This window comes from Cibotium barometz, chromosome 35 (genome assembly GCF_041138505.1).
Source record: "Cibotium barometz isolate CiBa-2024 chromosome 35, ASM4113850v1, whole genome shotgun sequence".
Taxonomy (NCBI): Eukaryota; Viridiplantae; Streptophyta; class Polypodiopsida; order Cyatheales; family Cibotiaceae; genus Cibotium; species Cibotium barometz.
This window is the reverse complement of record NC_141080.1, coordinates 13,948,294-13,966,801: the sequence shown is the minus strand read 5'-3', so window position 1 is coordinate 13,966,801 and position 18,508 is coordinate 13,948,294. Positions and strand designations below refer to the sequence as shown.

The following is an 18,508-nucleotide window of genomic DNA, read 5'->3' as shown; positions in this document are numbered from 1 at the left end:
GAGTTCACACTATGGATCGACCTCTATATGTTATAGTAGGAGAGTACTTTCCCTCTTATAGTATGTAATCTTATCTTTGTGTTATGGTTGAAGAGAACATAAGAAAATTTAGATATCCATCTCTCTTATTGTGTGCTCATCTTCTCTTTTATGTGTGTATGTTTACTTGAGCTCACCCTCTCTCTCGCATTCTTCTCATGGTATTAAAGCATTGGTTCACGTGAAGAGCTTAAAAGCCAAGAAAAGGAAGCGGTACATGGGTAAGGGTAGCTCCATCTCTTTCCCTTTGATTTGGAAGTAAATCTCTATGAAGAGCTCTCTTTGCCTAGATGGAGGCAAATAGAGATCGATCTTGCGGTGGTTCTCTTCACAAAAGGTGGATCAAGAAGAATCTAATAGAAGGGAGCAGTCCTATTCAAGTAGGCAAACCGTCTTGGCATGCAGTATTGCAAGGGAATGAATGGTATATTTCTTAGTGTTAAAATGACTCATATACAAGTGACTAGTTTTCACACTAGATCGGTCAAACTTAAAAATGGTCCAGCCACTATTACTAGTCAAAAAGTCTTTAGACTTTCCCTGTAAGCTCAGGGTAAGGCCGCTTTATATGTTAGGGGAGCTTACAAGTATTTCAATGGTATATTGCATACCGTCAAAATGACTTATATATAAGTGACTAGTTTTCACACTAGATCGGTCAACCTTAAAAATGGTATGGCTAGTATTACTAGTCTTAAGCAAGGATGTACACAAAGTCTATAGACTTTCCATATAAGCTCAAGGTAAGGTCGAGTAAGGCCGCTTTATATGTTCCAGTGCCATCTTACAAAAGATAAGTGCCCGCTTGAGCGGGTCAGATGGCAAAGTGCCTTACGTTTGGTTAGGTGAGTGAGATGGCAAAGCTTCTTACAGTTGGTTGGGCGAGTGAAGGTATGTTAATTTGTTGCAAAGACTCTAACTCTGCTTGCCCCTTGTTATAGTACTCACAAACCTCAAAACGAGTGGATGGAGTACCTCCAACAACAACTTGCCCTCTTATAACAAGAGAATACTAGTGGTAGGAGTAGAGGTCGAAGACTGTCTGACATCACTTAAATCCAACAATGACACATGTGGGGTTCATCCTCACCAAGGCCAAGGAGGTGGAGAGCACCGTTAATGAACCCATGGCAATCCTCAAGTAGGAAGTCAAGAGCCAAGTTACGTTAGTGTCTCAAAGAGAGTGGAAGGGTTGGTCACAACCCACCAACTGGAGGAGCAGAAGAAGTGTCAAGATGCACTAGCCTTAAAATCTAAGTCAAAAACTAGGAGTACGTAGATTCGCATACCCTTGGGAACTTGTTTTGTGCAACCCCAACAATCAAGTGGAACCATTTCACAAGAACAGATTTTGACAAACAATTGGCAATCCAATTGGAACAACTCAACTGGCAATCATAGAACCCTAACCTTTGACACCAAATCTAGCAAAGTGTCCAAGAACTTGAAAGGTACAAAAGTGTGGATCGAAGATGAGCTTGCCCCAACATAATTGAAGCAAAAAGGCATTGAACTCGCAAAAGGTCGGGCAGCATGTCAACAAGGCAAATGGTGATAGAAAAGCCCTCATCCATGATTTCAGACCCAAATGTCAATTTGTTGATCATGAAATCTTGGTCTCACATGTCATTTTGGGTTTTTGTAGACATTAAGAACTTTCTTTCTTTCTTTGTCTCGCTTGACTTTGTGATGTACTACCATGATCCCATTTACCTTTTTGCATTATGAAAGACAACATTATGGCAATGCTCATACCTTCCATCTCTCTCTCTCTCTCTCTCTCTCTCTCTCATATAAAGGATTTCCACAAACCAGAACCAAGCTATTGTTTGTTGGCACGGTCTCGTCGGTAGCTCCACTAGTTGACTCTGGTGAGGTCTTTCTTTGAAGTGTATGTGAGACCATAGATTTGGTTTAAGGTTTCCATGGTCTTTATGTGTATTTGGTCTCATGGGTCATCATTTTGGCTTGATATATTTTTGCTCTCTCTCGAGATCTCTCTTTCTCTCTTTTCAGGTCTCTTGAGATTTGAGTGTAAATTTGCTTTTTCTCTCCTTTTGTAGGTACCTAGTCAATTCCCATGCAGTCATGTTAAATGTTATGGTGAAGAGTGTGCGGGCTGTGAAACAGTTTTACAAGAGCACAGTAAAACATAGGCTATGGTGGTACCCTGCAAATATTCTCCGAACGTAATGCTGTGATGAAATCCTTGTGTACTTCCCTTTTTTGGCAGAGGACCTGCCACCAACAGAAAGTAAAATATATAATACTTAATAAATTATAATTAATTGTGCTGCAATAAAGTTCATGTATTATTTCGGTTCCTCCCGTGCGACTGAGGCTCTCTTTTTTTCTCTCTTTTTTGCTCCTGAGTTCCGAGTGGGCTCTTTGGGCTTCTGCCCAAAACCCATCACACACACACACGCACACACGCACATATATATGTACATACATAGTGTGCTCCCCACCTCGCTTGCCTTTCAAGTCAGGTAAGCCTCCCCTCCCTCTTCCTTTCTTCTCCGCAGGCTCTTCAGTTTAAATTTTCCACCCTTTTTTCTACCAATTTTCGCCTTTCTTTTGTGGGTTTCTTGCCTTCGCTTAGCTTCAAGTGATTAGTCCAAGAGAGCCTGTTTTTTTAAATATGGTTTTTGCCTTCGCTTTTTGCATGTGGCTGTTTAAAGAGCATTATTTTGAAGCTCTAAACCTTGTTTAACGCCTTAAGCACTCTCATTGATTCCTGCCTTCTGTTTTCCTCTGCATTGCAGGATTTGGGTATCCAAAAAAAAAGGTTTTTTTTTTCTGTAAAAAAAAGGTGGCCTTTTCTGCATCAGGTAAATAAAGCAAGATAAATAGCAACGACAACAACAATACTACTACTAGAGGCTGGACCAACAGAAATAGGCGGTTTTATACAAGACTGGATATCAAGCAATGTCAAGCCCGAAGGCCAGTTTGCATGTGCTCTATGCTCACTCTGAGAAACAGCCAAAGTATGAGACAAAGCCAGTGTTAGCTGCCAAAGAGAGTGCTGATAATGGGCTGGTGGTATCGGCAGCATTCTTGGTGAAACCTTTATCTTTGCAGCAAAGTGGGTACAGAAGCACTCTCTTTCTACCGGATTTCCCGCCGGTGGTTTCAGATGTCTTTCCCAAGAAGAAGGAGGCTGAGCAGGATGCAGCAAAGAAGGCTTTAGAACAGGTATATTAATCATCGATGCTGTCCAATGCTTGTCATCTGTCTAGTAGTGTTTTTTTGAGTCGTGTATTTATTTAGTTATAGGCAACATGCACAGTATGGGGGTGGGGAATTCATACCCAGGCTCTTACTCTGGCAGTCGAAACTTCTCATTGCCAGTCTACATGCCCCTGGGATGTGTACTAGCAGTTTCTAAGTGATGCAAGCGTGTTTTTGGGCAGATGGGGAAGTCCTTCATTGGTGAGGATTCACCTCCAAAGATTTTGAGCACTGAAGAGAAAATGGCAGCTTTAACTGAACGAATCGAGGCTATATTTTCTGAGAAGGTACTGTGTGGATTTCCAGGCAACTTTTGTTTTAGGCACTCACATAACCATTGACTCTACACATGCACCTTCTTTATGTTGGCCGCTAAAGGTGGAGGAATTATCTTTATCAGGTAGGGCAAAGCCATGGGTTTAGCATGCATTTTGCCTTGTGAGCTATGACATTTGGTGCTTTGATTGGATTAAGGTCACGGTAGCAGAGTTTTCACTGTCCATGTATTAGCTTAGTCAATCATGTAACAGATTGAGTAGTTAAACAGAATACATCAGTCCCAATTATTAGTGTTATATGCAGCCCTCATTTTTTGGGATGTAGTGACATGGTTATCTAGTGCCCTTCTATGAATCCTGGAAGAAAGATGACCAAAGATACATTGAAGAGTAGTGGCAAGCATTGGGACTGCACTTTCTAGAGATGCCATGTATCACCTGAAAGCTTAGAAGGTTAGACTAGCAGCCCAGCGACATCTGCTTTGGAGGTACAAGAAATGCAGTACTCAGAGGAGCCCAAAAGCAGCCTGAACTTATATTTGGCGCCATTGTCTGCTTTTGCAAGTGGTTTCCGACAGCCTTATTCCATCTATCTTTTGGTGCATGATGCAATTGCGTTTTGTGCAATTTATATCAAAGAAGCTCACTTTGATGAGGCAAAGTCCTCACTCTTAAGGATCTCTCCTTTTGTTCCTCCTCCGAGGCAAACCCCTTCTTGTCCTTTTTCTTTGACATATTCAGTCTATGTATGAATAATGACAGCTATGATGGAGACCCAAGACCTGAAGTACAATGGGCAATTGGTTAGTGCTGAGCAAGAGGAGGGTTGTCTTTAGCAAGAATCTTAGATACTATGCAGCAGGCCTTCCTGGCACAGTATACTCTCTCTCTAACACATTCTCTCTCTCTCTCTCTCTCTCTCTCTCTCTCTCTCTCTCTCATAGAGCGGTTCAATGGTAGTATGATGACCAAGAAGTTTCCCATGGTGAAACGAATGGTATGGTGCAAATGCATTGAACCAGACGAGGATGCTACTGATCTCTTAGCTCTCTTGAGAGGGAAGTCTTCTACCACTGGTTTCATCAAGTTCTGGAATAAGCTCATGGTAAAGTTGCAGCCATACATTAAAGAGGCTGACACTTTAATCATTTACCCAAGTGCCTCAAGCCAGTCTTTTGCTTGGTCCAAAGGCTTATAAAGCGGTGGATTATTCTAAAGGAAGCATATCGCCAGCTGGTTACCTGAGAGGTGTTAGAGCAAGTGAAAATGAGTATGAAAGAGCTTGGATGGCAGGAGCCTTCTCAGATTCTAGAAAAAGCAATTGACCTTGTCTATTTCTTTCATGATCTTTTTATGATACTTTGACAGAAGAAAAGTCCGAGCATGGACAAGGCTCAGGCATATTTAAAAAGTAATGTGAGAGAAAGGATAGCCTTAAAGATAATAGAGATCTTCCAAGGGAAAACCAAGAAATCTAGAACAAAGTAAATGTGGCCCAGAAGATGGATGGTCCCCTGTCTGGTTTTTTTAAAAAAACTTTGGTACAGTGCTTTTGACAGATTTCAGCTCAATACTCCTGCTGAAGTTTCTCCTTGGCCAGCCCACACTTCACAGAGACGCTCTGCCAGGCTTGTTTGCTGATGGGAATGGTCAAATATGTGTGCATGCTCAGAAATGTGAGTGATGAAGCTAGTGGCAAAAGCGTTTCTCTGTTTGAGTCTATGGGCAGCATTCTAAGGGCGTGTTAGATCCCACACAAAAAACAAAATATATACCCATTCCAAGTGCTGGTCGAAACCTTAGTGAGGGACCTCTTGGTGACTCTTCTTCATGTCAAAATACACGCACACACACACACACAAACACACACACATATATATTACATACATATATCTAAGGCTTGTTGGAAATTATTTCATCCCCAGATGGCCTTTCCCATGCACATACATGCTTGTATCTAGCTCCATACAAAGCCTTGCATATGCATCTAGGCACTACATATTTTTTTGCCTATTTTTAGACATTATTTCAGATTTTTTTGCACTCTCGACCAGTCCTCTGATTTGCTACTGGCCGACCAGCTCCTCTCCCACCTATATAAAGGTGGCTAGGCTTAGCATCATTATTATCTCATTTTTCAGCTTCTGCAGTGATAGGCAGCATCTACGGGACCTCCCTCATGCTGCTCCACATGATGTACTACCTTCTCTGGTGATATTCAGCAGTGATCTTCGTTTCTCCTTTATTCTTGCTGTCCATATACAGTGTTGTACAGTTCTTGCAGCATTTCTGAGTGGGTATCTCAGCATAGTACCCATTCTTTCATGGTATCAGAGTGGGAAACATCTACAGGGACGTGCGTTTCTTTTCCCATGCTGTTGTTGACTGTTTACACCATATAGGAGCTGTTTACTGCTGCGTTTCTTCATCAGTAACGTGCATTTTACAGTGGAGCTGTGGGGTTGCCTCAAGTGCTGCAATTTCTTGCTACTATAGGCTGCGTTTTCTGCATTTTTATTGTTATTAGCTGAAACCCTCTTCATAGGTGTTGAGGACAGGAACTCTGAGATAGTCTGCTTCTTCTATTTTCAGATTCCCACCCTCCCTTCCCTTTCTTTCTTCTTTCTCTTGCTGTGCACAGCTTGAGAGGAGGTACTTTTTTTTTCAGCAGACATGGCTTTAGGAGACACCTTCTCTACAGCCATTCCTTCTCCTATCTCGTCTCCCGCTCCATCACAACCTGGATCCCCGCTCCTGCCGCTCCACAGGTGGTTCCTATTCCCAATCTTTACTCTTGAGTTTCTCTCATCTAGGTCTTGGTCCCACCCCTGTCCACATACCATCCTACAACCCTCCCCAAGTCAGTGACTCCATGAAGCTTACAGCAACCAACTATCATACTTGGTCTTTCTACAAACAGTTGTTGCTGGAAGGAGCCGGTGTGTGGATGGCTATCACCACACCTCACTTGGTGGACCTTGCTTTGCGAAGCATATTGGATGCACTGTCGACCAGTCCTCTGATTTGCTACTGGCCGACCAGCTCCTCTCCCACCTATATAAAGGTGGCTAGGCTTAGCATCATTATTATCTCATTTTTCAGCTTCTGCAGTGATAGGCAGCATCTACGGGACCTCCCTCATGCTGCTCCACATGATGTACTACCTTCTCTGGTGATATTTAGCAGTGATCTTCTTTTCTCCTTTATGCTTGCTGTCCATATACAGTGTTGTACAGTTCTTGCAGCATTTCTGAGTGGGTATCTCACAATATAGTACCCATTCTTTCATGGTATCAGAGTGGGAAACAACTACAGGGACGTGCGTTTCTTTTCCCATGCTGTTGTTGACTGTTTACACCATATAGGGGCTGTTTATTGCTGCGTTTCTTCATCAATAACCTGCATTTTACAGTGGAGCTGCGGGATTGCCTCAAGTGCTGCAATTTCTTGCTGCTATAGTTTTCTGCATTTTTACTGTTATTAGCTGAAACCCTCTTCATAGGTGCTAAGGTTAGGAACTCTGAGATAGTATGCTTCTTCTATTTTCAGATTCCCACCCTCCCTTTCCTTTCTTTCTTCTTTCTCTTGCTGTGCACAGCTTGAGAGGAGGTACTTTTTTTTTCAGCAGACATGGCTTTAGGAGACACCTTCTCTACAGCCATTCCTTCTCCTATCTCTTCTCCCGCTCCATCACAACCTGGATCCCCGCTCTTGTCGCTCCATAGGTGGTTCCTATTCCCTTTACTCTCTGAGTTTCTCACATCCAGGTCTTGGTCCCACCCCTGCCACATACCATCCTACAACCCTCCCCAAGTTAGTGACTCCATGAAGCTTACAGCAACCAACTATCATACTTGGTCTTTCTACACTCAGTTGTTGCTGGAAGGAGCCGGTGTGTGGATGGCTATCTCCACACCTCACTTGGTGGACCTTGCTTTGCGAAGCATATTGGATGCTCAGGCTCATCTTATCATCATCCATTGCATGACTCCATCCATACAGGCACAATTTGTCTCCTCTCAGAGTAATGCTCATTAGATGTGGACAAAGATCCAGAGGAGGTATGGGAGAGTTTCGATAGTGAAGATTGCCAAATTAGAGTCAAATCTGGAGAAGCTTACCATCACTGAGTCAGATAACTTGATTGAGAAGATTGGAGAGTTCTATCGTATCAAGCTGCAACTTGAGGAGTACGGGAGCACCATCAACAATCCCATCCATAAACTTCTTGGTAAGTTACCTGCTTCCTTTGACTCTTTCAGGGATAATATTTATTTCCGTGATCCTCTCTCCCCTTTTGAGGAAGTCGTGAGTTATCTCCATGACAAGTGCATGCTTTGCGGAAAAGGCAAGTTGGAGTCTGCTTTTGTTGCCTCTGACAAGGGCAAAGGCAAAGGCGGAAAAGGGAACTGCAACAACAACAAGCAGAAAGTCACCACAAAGTCATCTTCTGATGACGACAATTCTGACAATTCTAAGAGCATCAAGGGTTCCAGGATGAAGGAATCTTGTGAGTTTTGTGGCCGACTTGGTCGTTCAGAGGCCAAATGTTTTGCCCGACAGGCTGCTTCCCGCAAAGCTAAAGCAAAATAGGAGTTCTCCTCCGATGGCTCAGACACTTCACCCACGACAGATGGCTCAAATACTTCACCAACAACAGAGGAGAGTATGAAGTCTCATGCTAAGATGGCTTTCATTGCTGTCTATGATTGTCAAATCCCCACGGATCCCCTCGTGATCGATCTTGGTTCGAAACTCGAATCCTGCAAACAAACGAACAAACAAACAAACAAGGGGGTGCAGGCCTGACTCACCTCCCAACCATGACAGCTGTGGGCAAGCCCACAGTCTTGGCTGTCCCCACCGAGCCACGAGATGAGCTAACTAGGTTGACGTACCGACCAATCTCCTCCCCGCGACGTCCCATACCGCCACGAAGCTGCCCTCGCGGGCCTCGAGACTGCTGTCGGCCTCGGCTGCACAAAGCAGGTGCACGTCTGCACTAGATCTAGGCTCCAAGACCATAGAGCTCTCACAACTCGCGAGACTCTCTATATCCCTATAACTAACCTTGGCCACCCTTTTATAGGCTCTTGGCCGGTCATCGGGCGTCCACACTTGGGCGCCCGCCCGTCTATACTTGGGTGCCTGCCCGTTAGTATTTCCCTAACCCTGCTCGTCAATCTGCCTGCCTAGTTCCAAGCTTCCCCAAGCCTCGAAACTAGTCTTGCATGCGTGTAGCACACAGTAGATACACACTGTGCACATGACATACTCCCCTTCCTCTAAGAGCTCACTCCTGAGCTCACTAAAAAGCCAGGGTAATCTCTCTGAAGAGTAGTCAATGTCTCCCATGTAGCGTCCTCCTCAACACGATCCTTCCACTTGATCTTGTATTTCGTGATAAGCGTATTACGCAATCGTCGTTCATGAAATCCAAGAATCTTTTCAGGTTCGTGCGGAACAAATGTCATGTCCTCGACATCTATAATTTCTTGAGGAGTAACTAACTGATCTGCTCTACCCAGTACTTCCTTAAGTCTACTGACATGAAATACAGGATGAACTTTCACATGAGAAGGTAAATCCAATTCATATGCAACTGAACCAATCCGTCGTATAACACGAAATGGTCCACAGTATCTAGGGGATAATTTCGGAGATCGACCTGTCCGTAAAGTCTCGGAATCTTTCGGAACTCGTAAATACACCATCGTTCCTTCAGAGAACTCTCTGGGTGAACGATGTCTATTAGAATAAAACCTGTCTCGGTCTTGAGCACTTCTAATAGATTCCTTTGCAACTTGTAACATTTCTTGCATATCTTGCAAAAAATTACATGCTGCATCATGCTGAAGTCCTGAGAATCCTACTGTAACAGGTGACCTAGGTTGAAAACCATACATAAGCATGAAAGGACTAAACCCTGAACTCGTATGCTTAGTACTATTATATGCAAATTCTAACATAGGAAGATAATCCTCCCATGAATTCTGTCTAGGATACATATGCTCGAAGCATATCCTCCAAAATCTGATTCACTCTTTCAGTCTGGCCATCAGATTAAGGATGATCAGAGGAACTCAAATTCAAAGTTGTTTCCAACTTCTCAAATACAAGTTTCCAAAAATCACTCGTAAACTTAGAGTCCCTATCACTGACTATGATGGCGGTAACCCGTATAGTCTAAACAATTGCTCGATAAACTGCCGTGCTAATTGCGTAGCTGTAATAGTCTTCCGGGTCGGTAAAAATCTAGCCATCTTTGTCAAGCAATCTACCACAACCCAAATAGAATCGTGGCCTTGATGTGTTCTTGGCAATCCGGTAATAAAATCCATTGAAATACTTTTCCATTTATTACCTGGGATTTGCAAAGGATGCAACAACCCAGCCTGTCTAAAGCGTTCAGCTTTATTTGCCTGACAAATCTGACACTTGAGAACATAATTTTCTACATACCCTTTCATCTTCGGCCAATAAAAAGTGTGTTTCACTAATGATAGCGTCCTGTGTACCCCAGGGTGCCAGCAGAAGGAGCGTCGTGACACTCCTTAAGAATCTTGGACCTAATGTCCGGGATCTGTGGTACACAAATTTTGTCATTACGAAATAGTAAACCATTCCGAATCATCCACTGGCCTCCTGCAGCCTGAATGGTAGATTGCTTAGTCATCGAGTCTTGGTCAATCAATGAGCTCCCGTCCTGGATCTTCTGCCAAAATGGACCAAAATAACTATTAGTCCTGCAAAGCCCTCCCAATGACTGAAATAAGTCAGTAGAAATCGCGGTGAACGACAAAGTATTCACCTCTCTAATCCGACTAAGCGCATCTACAATACTATTCATGGACCCTTTCCGATAACGGATCTCAAAATCAAAATCTTGCATTAACTCTGCCCAACGAGCTTTCCTTCCTCTCAAATCATTCGCATCACACACATACTTGATTGACTGATGATCAGTCAATACCACAAACTTGGAGCCATATAAATAATGTCTCCAAACCTTGAGAGCATGAATCACAGCATAAAGCTCCTTCTCAAGGGTTGGCCAACGAGATTGAGTGTCGTCTAGGTTTTTACTTTCAAAAGCAACCGGTCTACCATCTTGAAATAAAGCAGCCCCGATAGCATAGTCACTGGCATCAGTTTCAAGAACATAAGGCCGACTAGGATCAGGCAATGCTAAGATAGGTGCTTCCTTGACTTTATCTTTCAAAAGTCTGAAGGCCATATCCAAATCGTTATTCCAAGTGATAGGCTGATTTGACTTACGTCCACGACCTTTCAATAAGTCGGTCATCGGTAGTGTGAGCTGAGAGTACTCCCGTACAGATTTCTGAAGAAAAACTACAAAACCGAGAAAAGAACGAAGTTGTTTCACTGTTCGTGGTATAGGCCAGTCTAAAACCTTCTGAACTCGGTCATAGTCAATGATCAATCCATCTCTAGTGATCTTGTGTCCCAAGTAAATGATGTCGGTCATAAAGAACTCACATTTACTTAACTTAGCATATAGTCGATTCTGTCTTAAAATAGATAAGACAATCGTGAGGTGTCTGACATGATCCTCAAGAGTACAACTATAAATCAAAATATCATCCCGGAACACCATCACAAATTTCCCCAAATGTTCACGAAAAGAATCGTTCATCAGTTGCTGGAAAGTGGCTGGAGCATTGGTTAACCCAAAAGGTAATACGAGAACCTCGTAATGGCCATACCTAGTACGAAAGGTGGTTCTTTCGACATGCCTTTCATGAATACGTATCTGGTGATAGCCAGTACGTGAATCTATCTTCGTGAAATATTTCGCTCCTGCTAATCGATCAATCAGGTCATCTGATCTAGGGAGAGGATAACGGTTCTTAATGGTCAGCTTGTTCAATCTCTTGTAATCTATACACATTCTCTAAGTATTGTCCTTCTTTCCCCTAAGCAACACAGGTGCACCCCAAGGTGATTTACTTGGACGGATCTGGCCCATCCTCAAATAATCTTCGAGTTGTTTAGCCAACTCATCTTCCTCAGCTTGGCTCATCCTATAAGGTGGAATACTGACAGGACGAGCACCAGGGATAAGTCAATACGATGATCTACTGCCCGTTTAGGTGGTAAACCCGATGGCAGTTCCTTAGGAAATACATCTTGAAACGAATCAAGTATCTTCTGTAATTCTTTGCTTTCAAACACACTCAATTCATTTACATCCATGGAAGGGATTAGAAAAGAAAGTGGAATCAATACACAATGGAAAGCGGTATACAAAGAAGAATCCATTATATTTTCAAAATCAATTGTATTTACAAGAGATCCCTGAGAGGGATGGATACAATCACCTAAAATACTATACTTGGTGTCCCTATGCTGAAAAGAAAAAATATGACTAGACCAATCTATCTGGACATCAAGAGTCTTAAACCACTCAATCCCTAATAACAAGTCTACATTTTCCAGATGCATAACATAGTATTCCAGAGTATCTTTGTAGTCCTGAATCTGGATTGGAAGCATCTCCACCTTGCGATCCCAAACGTGCCTTCCCGCAGGTAGGCGTACCTCATAGGTATGGTCGTTGAGTGTCGTATCAAGACTCAATTTCTGCACAAGTTTGTAGTTAACAAAATTATGCGAACTGCCAGGGTCTAAAAGAATGTGAATCTTATGGCCATTCACTTCTCCATAAATTCGGAGAAGATCATGCAAGCCAAATACTTTAGAATTGAACAGACAATCAGAACAAGTACTAGGGCGAGAAAGTACAGTAATTGACGTACCTGTCAAAGACAATTGGTTAGCTGCCTTTGACTTGGGTCCTGCGTTTGTCTTGATACCCTTTTGCTTCGGGCACTCATTACGCATGTGTCCTTTTTCTTCGCAGACAAAACAATTGTCATGTGCACATATGCCCATGGACAAGATTCCTCAGCTAGTCCAGAAAAGGCAGCCAGAAAAGGACCATTAGAACTAGGACATGGAGCCCAAGGTGCAGAGGCCAGTGTGGAGCAAGGCTTGGAGAACAAGAGGAGGATGTTGTCGGCTGTACCAGAGAGCAGGGCGGCTGAAACGCATCAGAACATGGTAAGAGCACCAGGCGGCTGCAAGGGCAAGAGAGGATTATGGAGAAGAGTCCAGTCGGCTAGCCGACTGCTGGTCGGCCAGCTCTTCTATGCTCCCAAAGACCTATAAATAGGCACAAGAGCTCATGTTATGACCATTCATTCCACTAGGGAGTGGATCAAGTTCTAGGACAGATTATGTAAGACAGCCTATGGCTGTAGATTAGGGTACCTTTTTGTACCATATGAATATACTGAATTTCCAGCACATCTCTCTCTCTCTCTCTCTACTCTCTCTCTATATCTGCGTTTTGCATCAGATGGTTTCCAAGAGTGTTTAGGGCTGAAAGAAGACTCCCCAGAGCTTCCGCGTGTTACAATAAAGGAGTCGTTTCTTCTTTGCTGGTGTCGAACTGGAATTCTTCGAAGGTTGGTTCGAAGACTTGCCTTCAGTCGTGTTAGCCATAGGTGCGGAGAACTTTCGTTTATGCTTGTTTCCCTGCTCGGTAACGGGTTTCGACTTGGAAGAGACCATCGTATCATCATAGATAGGAGCTGAATGAATGGCCTCGTCCAATGTTTAACATTTGTTATTTTTAACAAGTAATCGGTACGAGTCTGGTAAACCAGCTACGAAAAACCCCAAAAGAGTAGTGGGATCCATCTTTGTAGCTTTCATCTGCAAGTCACGAAACTTCTGGAGGTAGACCTCATAAGTGAGGTGCTGCGAGGTCATGGTCAAAGTTGAAAACCGGGCAACAACATCGTAATCATCCTCTTTCTTGAGGAATTCTTTCTTGAAAACGTCTTCGAATTGTGCCCAAGTCGTTGGCTTAGGGTTGAGTTCCTTCCACCAAAGCAAAGCTTTGCCGGACAGGAAACCTGCTGCTAACTGTATCTTCTTTCCATCATCATATGGATAAAACTAAAAGTGAACTTGCCACTTACGTAGCCAAGTGTCCACGATCTCCTTGGTGCGCTGCTTTTGCTCGCCCCCGAACGGTTCCGGAGTAATGTTGGGGCCTAAAGCAGAGGCCAAGGTATCCATTCCCGAGAAAGTAGAGAGGGTAGTGGTCAATAGAGCAATGGAGTTCTGCAAAGCTTGCATCTGGGTTGCGATTTGTGCTTGACGTTCCGTCGAAGAAGCTTCGAGAGCTACTTTGAACTCTTGGAAATCTGATTTGGACACAAAATCGTCAAAAAGATCGGCATCGATACCTTCCGTAGTCGGCAAGCCTTCGTGTTCCACGAGGGGCTCCAACTCTGATTCTTGGGTCGACATCGTGAAGAGGGTACGTGGAGAGAAAATTCGATCTTTGCACAATAAAAGTGCGAGCGAACCTAAGAGCTTGAGAGCTTGAAAACTTGAGAGATGTGTGGCAAGAAGCCCACTTGCGGGGGTTTATAAAGGTTTCCCAAAAAAACTAAAAGCCCCCAAAAGCTATGCTTGGCTTTTTCTTTGCTTTTGTGTTTTTTTTTCATATATATATATATATATATATGTTTGCTTATTCAAAGAACCTGTTTTGCTGTTACAGATGCAGTTTGCCTGAACTGTCATAACTTTTGACTCACAAATCCGTTTGACAAACTTTTTTGATAGGATTCACCAGCACAATACAATCTACGCACCTGCACCTGGTTTTGGTTTTAAGGACGCGATTAAGAAACAACTCTAATTACAACACGTTAAGCTATAAAATCATGTAGACAACACATAATCAAAGAACAATCTTGTAAGACATCAAATTATAATCATGAATTTAACAAGAAGACATAGATGCTTTCCTTATAGATGCTCTGATACCATGTTGAAATGTAGAGAGAAAGAGACGAGACAAGAGACACATCATGTACGCTCCCAAAGACTGATTCATATTGAGGACAAGATACATATATATAGGTGAGACCAAGTTAGGGAGAGTGAGCCATATATAGAGTTCCAACACCCCCACTTAAACAAGGGTCTCTAGCTATGGATTGTCTGTGTGTGTGTGTATATATATATATATATATATATATATATATATATATATATATATATATATATATATATATATATATATATATATGGATATATATATTCTAAGATCTTAAAAAAAACACTTTTAAACCTTGGAGAGGAATTTAAACTAAAAAAAAACGAAAGCCCAAAAATAAACGAGTGCTTTCCTTGTTTTTTTTTTTGCTTCCCTCCTGGATTGGCCGCCGTCGGTTGGCTGTCTGCAGACGTCACCATGGCCACCTGAAGTGTCGGATCTGCCAGCGCTAGCCTGAGTGTGCGTGGCGTGGGCGGCGTCGGCCTGCTGTGCGTGGCCTGGGTGCCGGCTTGCTGTGTGTGGCATGGGCATCAGCCCGCCTTGCCTGGCCTGGGCGCCGGCTTGGCCTGGGCACTAGCCCGCTTGGCCTAGGCGTCGCCTGGGCTGGCTGTGCTAGCCTGGCCACAAGGCCACGTGGCCTCGGCACCCGCCATGCCTAGCCTTGGGTGCCTTCAGCCCGCCAGTAGCCACCGCCTGCAAACGTGCCAGCGTACAAAGCCGTCAACATCTCCTTCTCACACGTGCTCTCTCGCTCGTTTGTTCAACGAAAAGCAAGATGCTTTTTTTTTTCTGTTTCTCTCCTTGCAGTTTATGCGTATGCACAACAAACATGCCTCTTCTTTGCAAAGCAATCAACCCTACGTAGACTACCACCTCCCATCAACATGGGTGTCTTTGATGAAGAAAAAACACATACTGAATCTGAAATCTGCAGTATGCACAGAAAAAACAGCAAGCTTTTAACACATACCTTTCTTCGACCTCTTCTTCTCTACCTACCGACTTGTTCGTTCACGAGGTATGCTCTGATACCACTGTCAAAACCCCACGGATCCCCTCGTGATCGATCTTGGTTCGAAACTCGAATCCTGCAAACAAACGAACAAACAAACAACAAGGGCCTGACTCACCTCCCAACCATGAGAGCCGTGGGCAAGCCCACAGTCTTGGCTGTCCCCACCGAACCACGAGCTGAGCTAACTAGGTTGACGTACTGACCAATCTCCTCCTTGCGATGTTCCATACCGCCACGAAGCTGCCCTCGCAGGCCTCGAGTTCACTGCACACGCACTTCAAAAAAGGAAAAAAATAATAATAATAAAAGAAGGCGGCTGTGCGTGAACAGCGCACCGCGCGGAGAGACCCACACACCGCACCATAAAGACCGCCACCGCACCGGATAAGTCTGGAAATTTTTCATTTTCTGTCGCAAAAAATTGGGAGGTTATCTAACTTTTTGAGAGGAGTTAGAAAACACTTATCGTCGAAATTTCGGTCCCGGAACCATTTTCCCATAGTGAGTCAGTATGGGAAACTGGTAAATTTTAGGCGATTTTCGATCTTGGAAAATACGCTATTTTTTTTGGCCTAATGTGTTCGAGGGGGTTCAAAATGGGTTCTGGCAAAGTTTGAGCCAACTTGAAAATTTTTGGATTTTTTTGAAAAAACGACTGCTGTCGGCCTCGGCTGCACAAAGCAGGTGCACGTCTGCACTAGATCCAGGCTCCAAGACCATAGAGCTCTCACAACTCGCGAGACTCTCTATATCCCAATAACTAACCTTGGCCACCCTTTTATAGGCTCTTGGCCGGTCATCGGGCGTCCACACTTGGGCACCCGCCCGTCCATACTTGGGTGCCCGCCCGTTAGTATTTCCCTAACTCAGCTCGTCAATCAGCCTGCCTAATTCCAAGCTTCCCCAAGCCTCGAAACTAGTCTTGCATGCGTGTAGCACACGGTAGATACACACTGTGCACATGACAATGACCCCCCTGTTCTTTCATCTTCACCGGAGCAGGATGAGTCCATCCTAGTGGTCACACAGAAGTCAGTGCCCTAGAGGATTATTTATAGGAGTTTCTGACAGAGACCTTATCAGTTCCTCTAATCCCTTTGGATGAGTATCTTCCTTCCCTTGTGTTGTTTCATGCTGATGCTATTATTGCAGATTTTCTCTCCTCTCTTTCAAAGGAGGATAAAGGTTCTTCTACAGAGCAGGTGGATGATTTTGTTGAGATATCCTCACATATTTTGGAGCTTCCTACTTTGGCGGCTTCTCTCCTGGCAATTGCTTCTCCTTCTTATGTTTCAAAGGAGGCATCTTCCACTATCTTGGAGCTTGTTCCTACTTCGAACCTGACAAAATCAGCTATCACTGATGATCAGTTTGTTCTAGTAGTTGTTTCAGTTTCTTCTTCTTCAGAGAAGGATTCTACTTTGGTCCCGATACTTGTTGCAGATGCAGAGGAGGTACCACATTTTTTGGAGCCATCTATGGTTCCATCTCTTGAGGGCATCTCTCTCCAGATTGATCGTGGTGTTTCATCTTCGAGATCTTCTCGTGGCTTCTTCTGGAGACCTTCTTGGTATTCAGATGTACCATATCTTCGCGAGCTTTGTGCCGTTTATGAGGAGGTTGTTCCTTCAGACTCTTTGGAGGATTTTTTGCAGCGTGCCGGAGTTGGTCCACCCATCTGGCGTTCAAGAGGAGGTGTTGGTGTTGGAAATTATTTCACCCCAGATGGACTTTCCCATGCACATTTGGCTCCATATGAAGCCCTACATATGCATCTAGGCACTACATATTTTTTTTTTTGGCCTATTTTTAGACATTATTTCAGATTTTTTGTAGTGTTGGCCAATCCTATGATTTGCTACTGGCCGACTAGCTCCTCTCCCACCTATATAAAGGTGGCTAGGCTTAGCATCATTATTATCTCATTTGTAGCTTTTGCAGTGATTAGGCAGCATCTACGGGACCTCCCTCATGCTGCCCCACATGATGTAGTACCTTTTCTGGTGATATTTAGCAGTGATCTTCTTTTCTCCTTTATGCTTGCTGTCCATATACAGTGTTGTACAGTTCTTGCAGCATTTCTGAGTGGGTATCTCAGCATATAGTACCCATTCTTTCATGGTATCAGAGTGGGAAACATCTACAGGGATGTGCGTTTCTTTTCCCATGCTGCTGTTGACTGTTTACACCATATAGGAGCTGTTTACTGCTGCGTTTCTTCATCAGTAACCTGCATTTTACAGTGGAGCTGTTGGATTGCCTCAAGTGCTGCAATTTCTTGCTACTATAGGCTGCGTTTTCTGCATTTTTACTGTTATTAGCTGAAACCCTCTTCATAGGTGCTAAGGTTAAAAACTCTGAGATAGTCTGCTTCTTCTATTTTCAGATTCCCACCCTCCCTTCCCTTTCTTTCTTCTTTCTCTTGCTGTGTACAGCTTGAGAGGAGGTACTTTTTTTTTCAGCAGACATGGCTTTAGGAGACACCTTCTCGACAGCCATTCCTTCTCCTATCTCTTCTCCGGCTCCATCACAACCTGGATCCCCGCTCCTGCCGCTCCACAGGTGGTTCCTATTCCCAATCTTTACTCTCTGAGTTTCTCTCATCCAGGTCTTGGTCCCACCCCTACCACATACCATCCTACAATCCTCCCCAAGTTAGTGACTCCATGAAGCTTACAGCAACCAACTATCATACTTGGTCTTTCTACACTCAGTTGTTGCTGGAAGGAGCCGGTGTGTGGATGGCTATCTCCACACCTCACTTGGTGGACCTTGCTTTGCGAAGCATATTGGATGCTTAGGCTCGTCTTATAGTGAAGATTGCCAAATTAGAGTCAGATCTAGAGAAGCTTACCATCACTGAGTCAGATAACTTGATTGAGAAGATTGGAGAGTTCTCCCGAATCAAGCTGCAACTTGAGGAGTACGGGAGCATCATCAACAATCCCATCCATAAACTTCTTGGTAAGTTACCTGCTTCCTTTGACTCTTTTAGGGATAATATTTATTTCCGTGATCCTCTCTCCCCTTTTGAGGAAGTCGTGAGTTATCTCCATGACA

General features: G+C 43.7%; 1 protein-coding gene across 4 annotated transcripts in view; it reads left to right on the top strand.

Annotated features, from left to right (window-relative positions):
- The first annotated feature begins 1,930 nt into the window (after positions 1 to 1,930).
- The window catches only part of LOC147618180 (small RNA 2'-O-methyltransferase-like), a 45,109-nt gene continuing 28,531 nt past the window's right edge, over positions 1,931 to 18,508 (top strand). For 2 of the 4 annotated variants that reach the window (XR_015262064.1, XM_086774595.1), the window contains exons 1-3: positions 1,931 to 2,528; positions 2,805 to 3,237; positions 3,456 to 3,560. Coding sequence is in view for 2 of the 4 variants with exons in the window: in XM_086774595.1 (XP_086630721.1) it covers positions 2,971 to 3,237; positions 3,456 to 3,560 (372 nt within the window). In the remaining 2 variants the exon portion in view is untranslated. The remainder of the gene's footprint in view (positions 2,529 to 2,804; positions 3,238 to 3,455; positions 3,561 to 18,508) is intronic. The other 2 variants (XR_015262065.1, XM_086774596.1) reach the window with 1 other exon arrangement.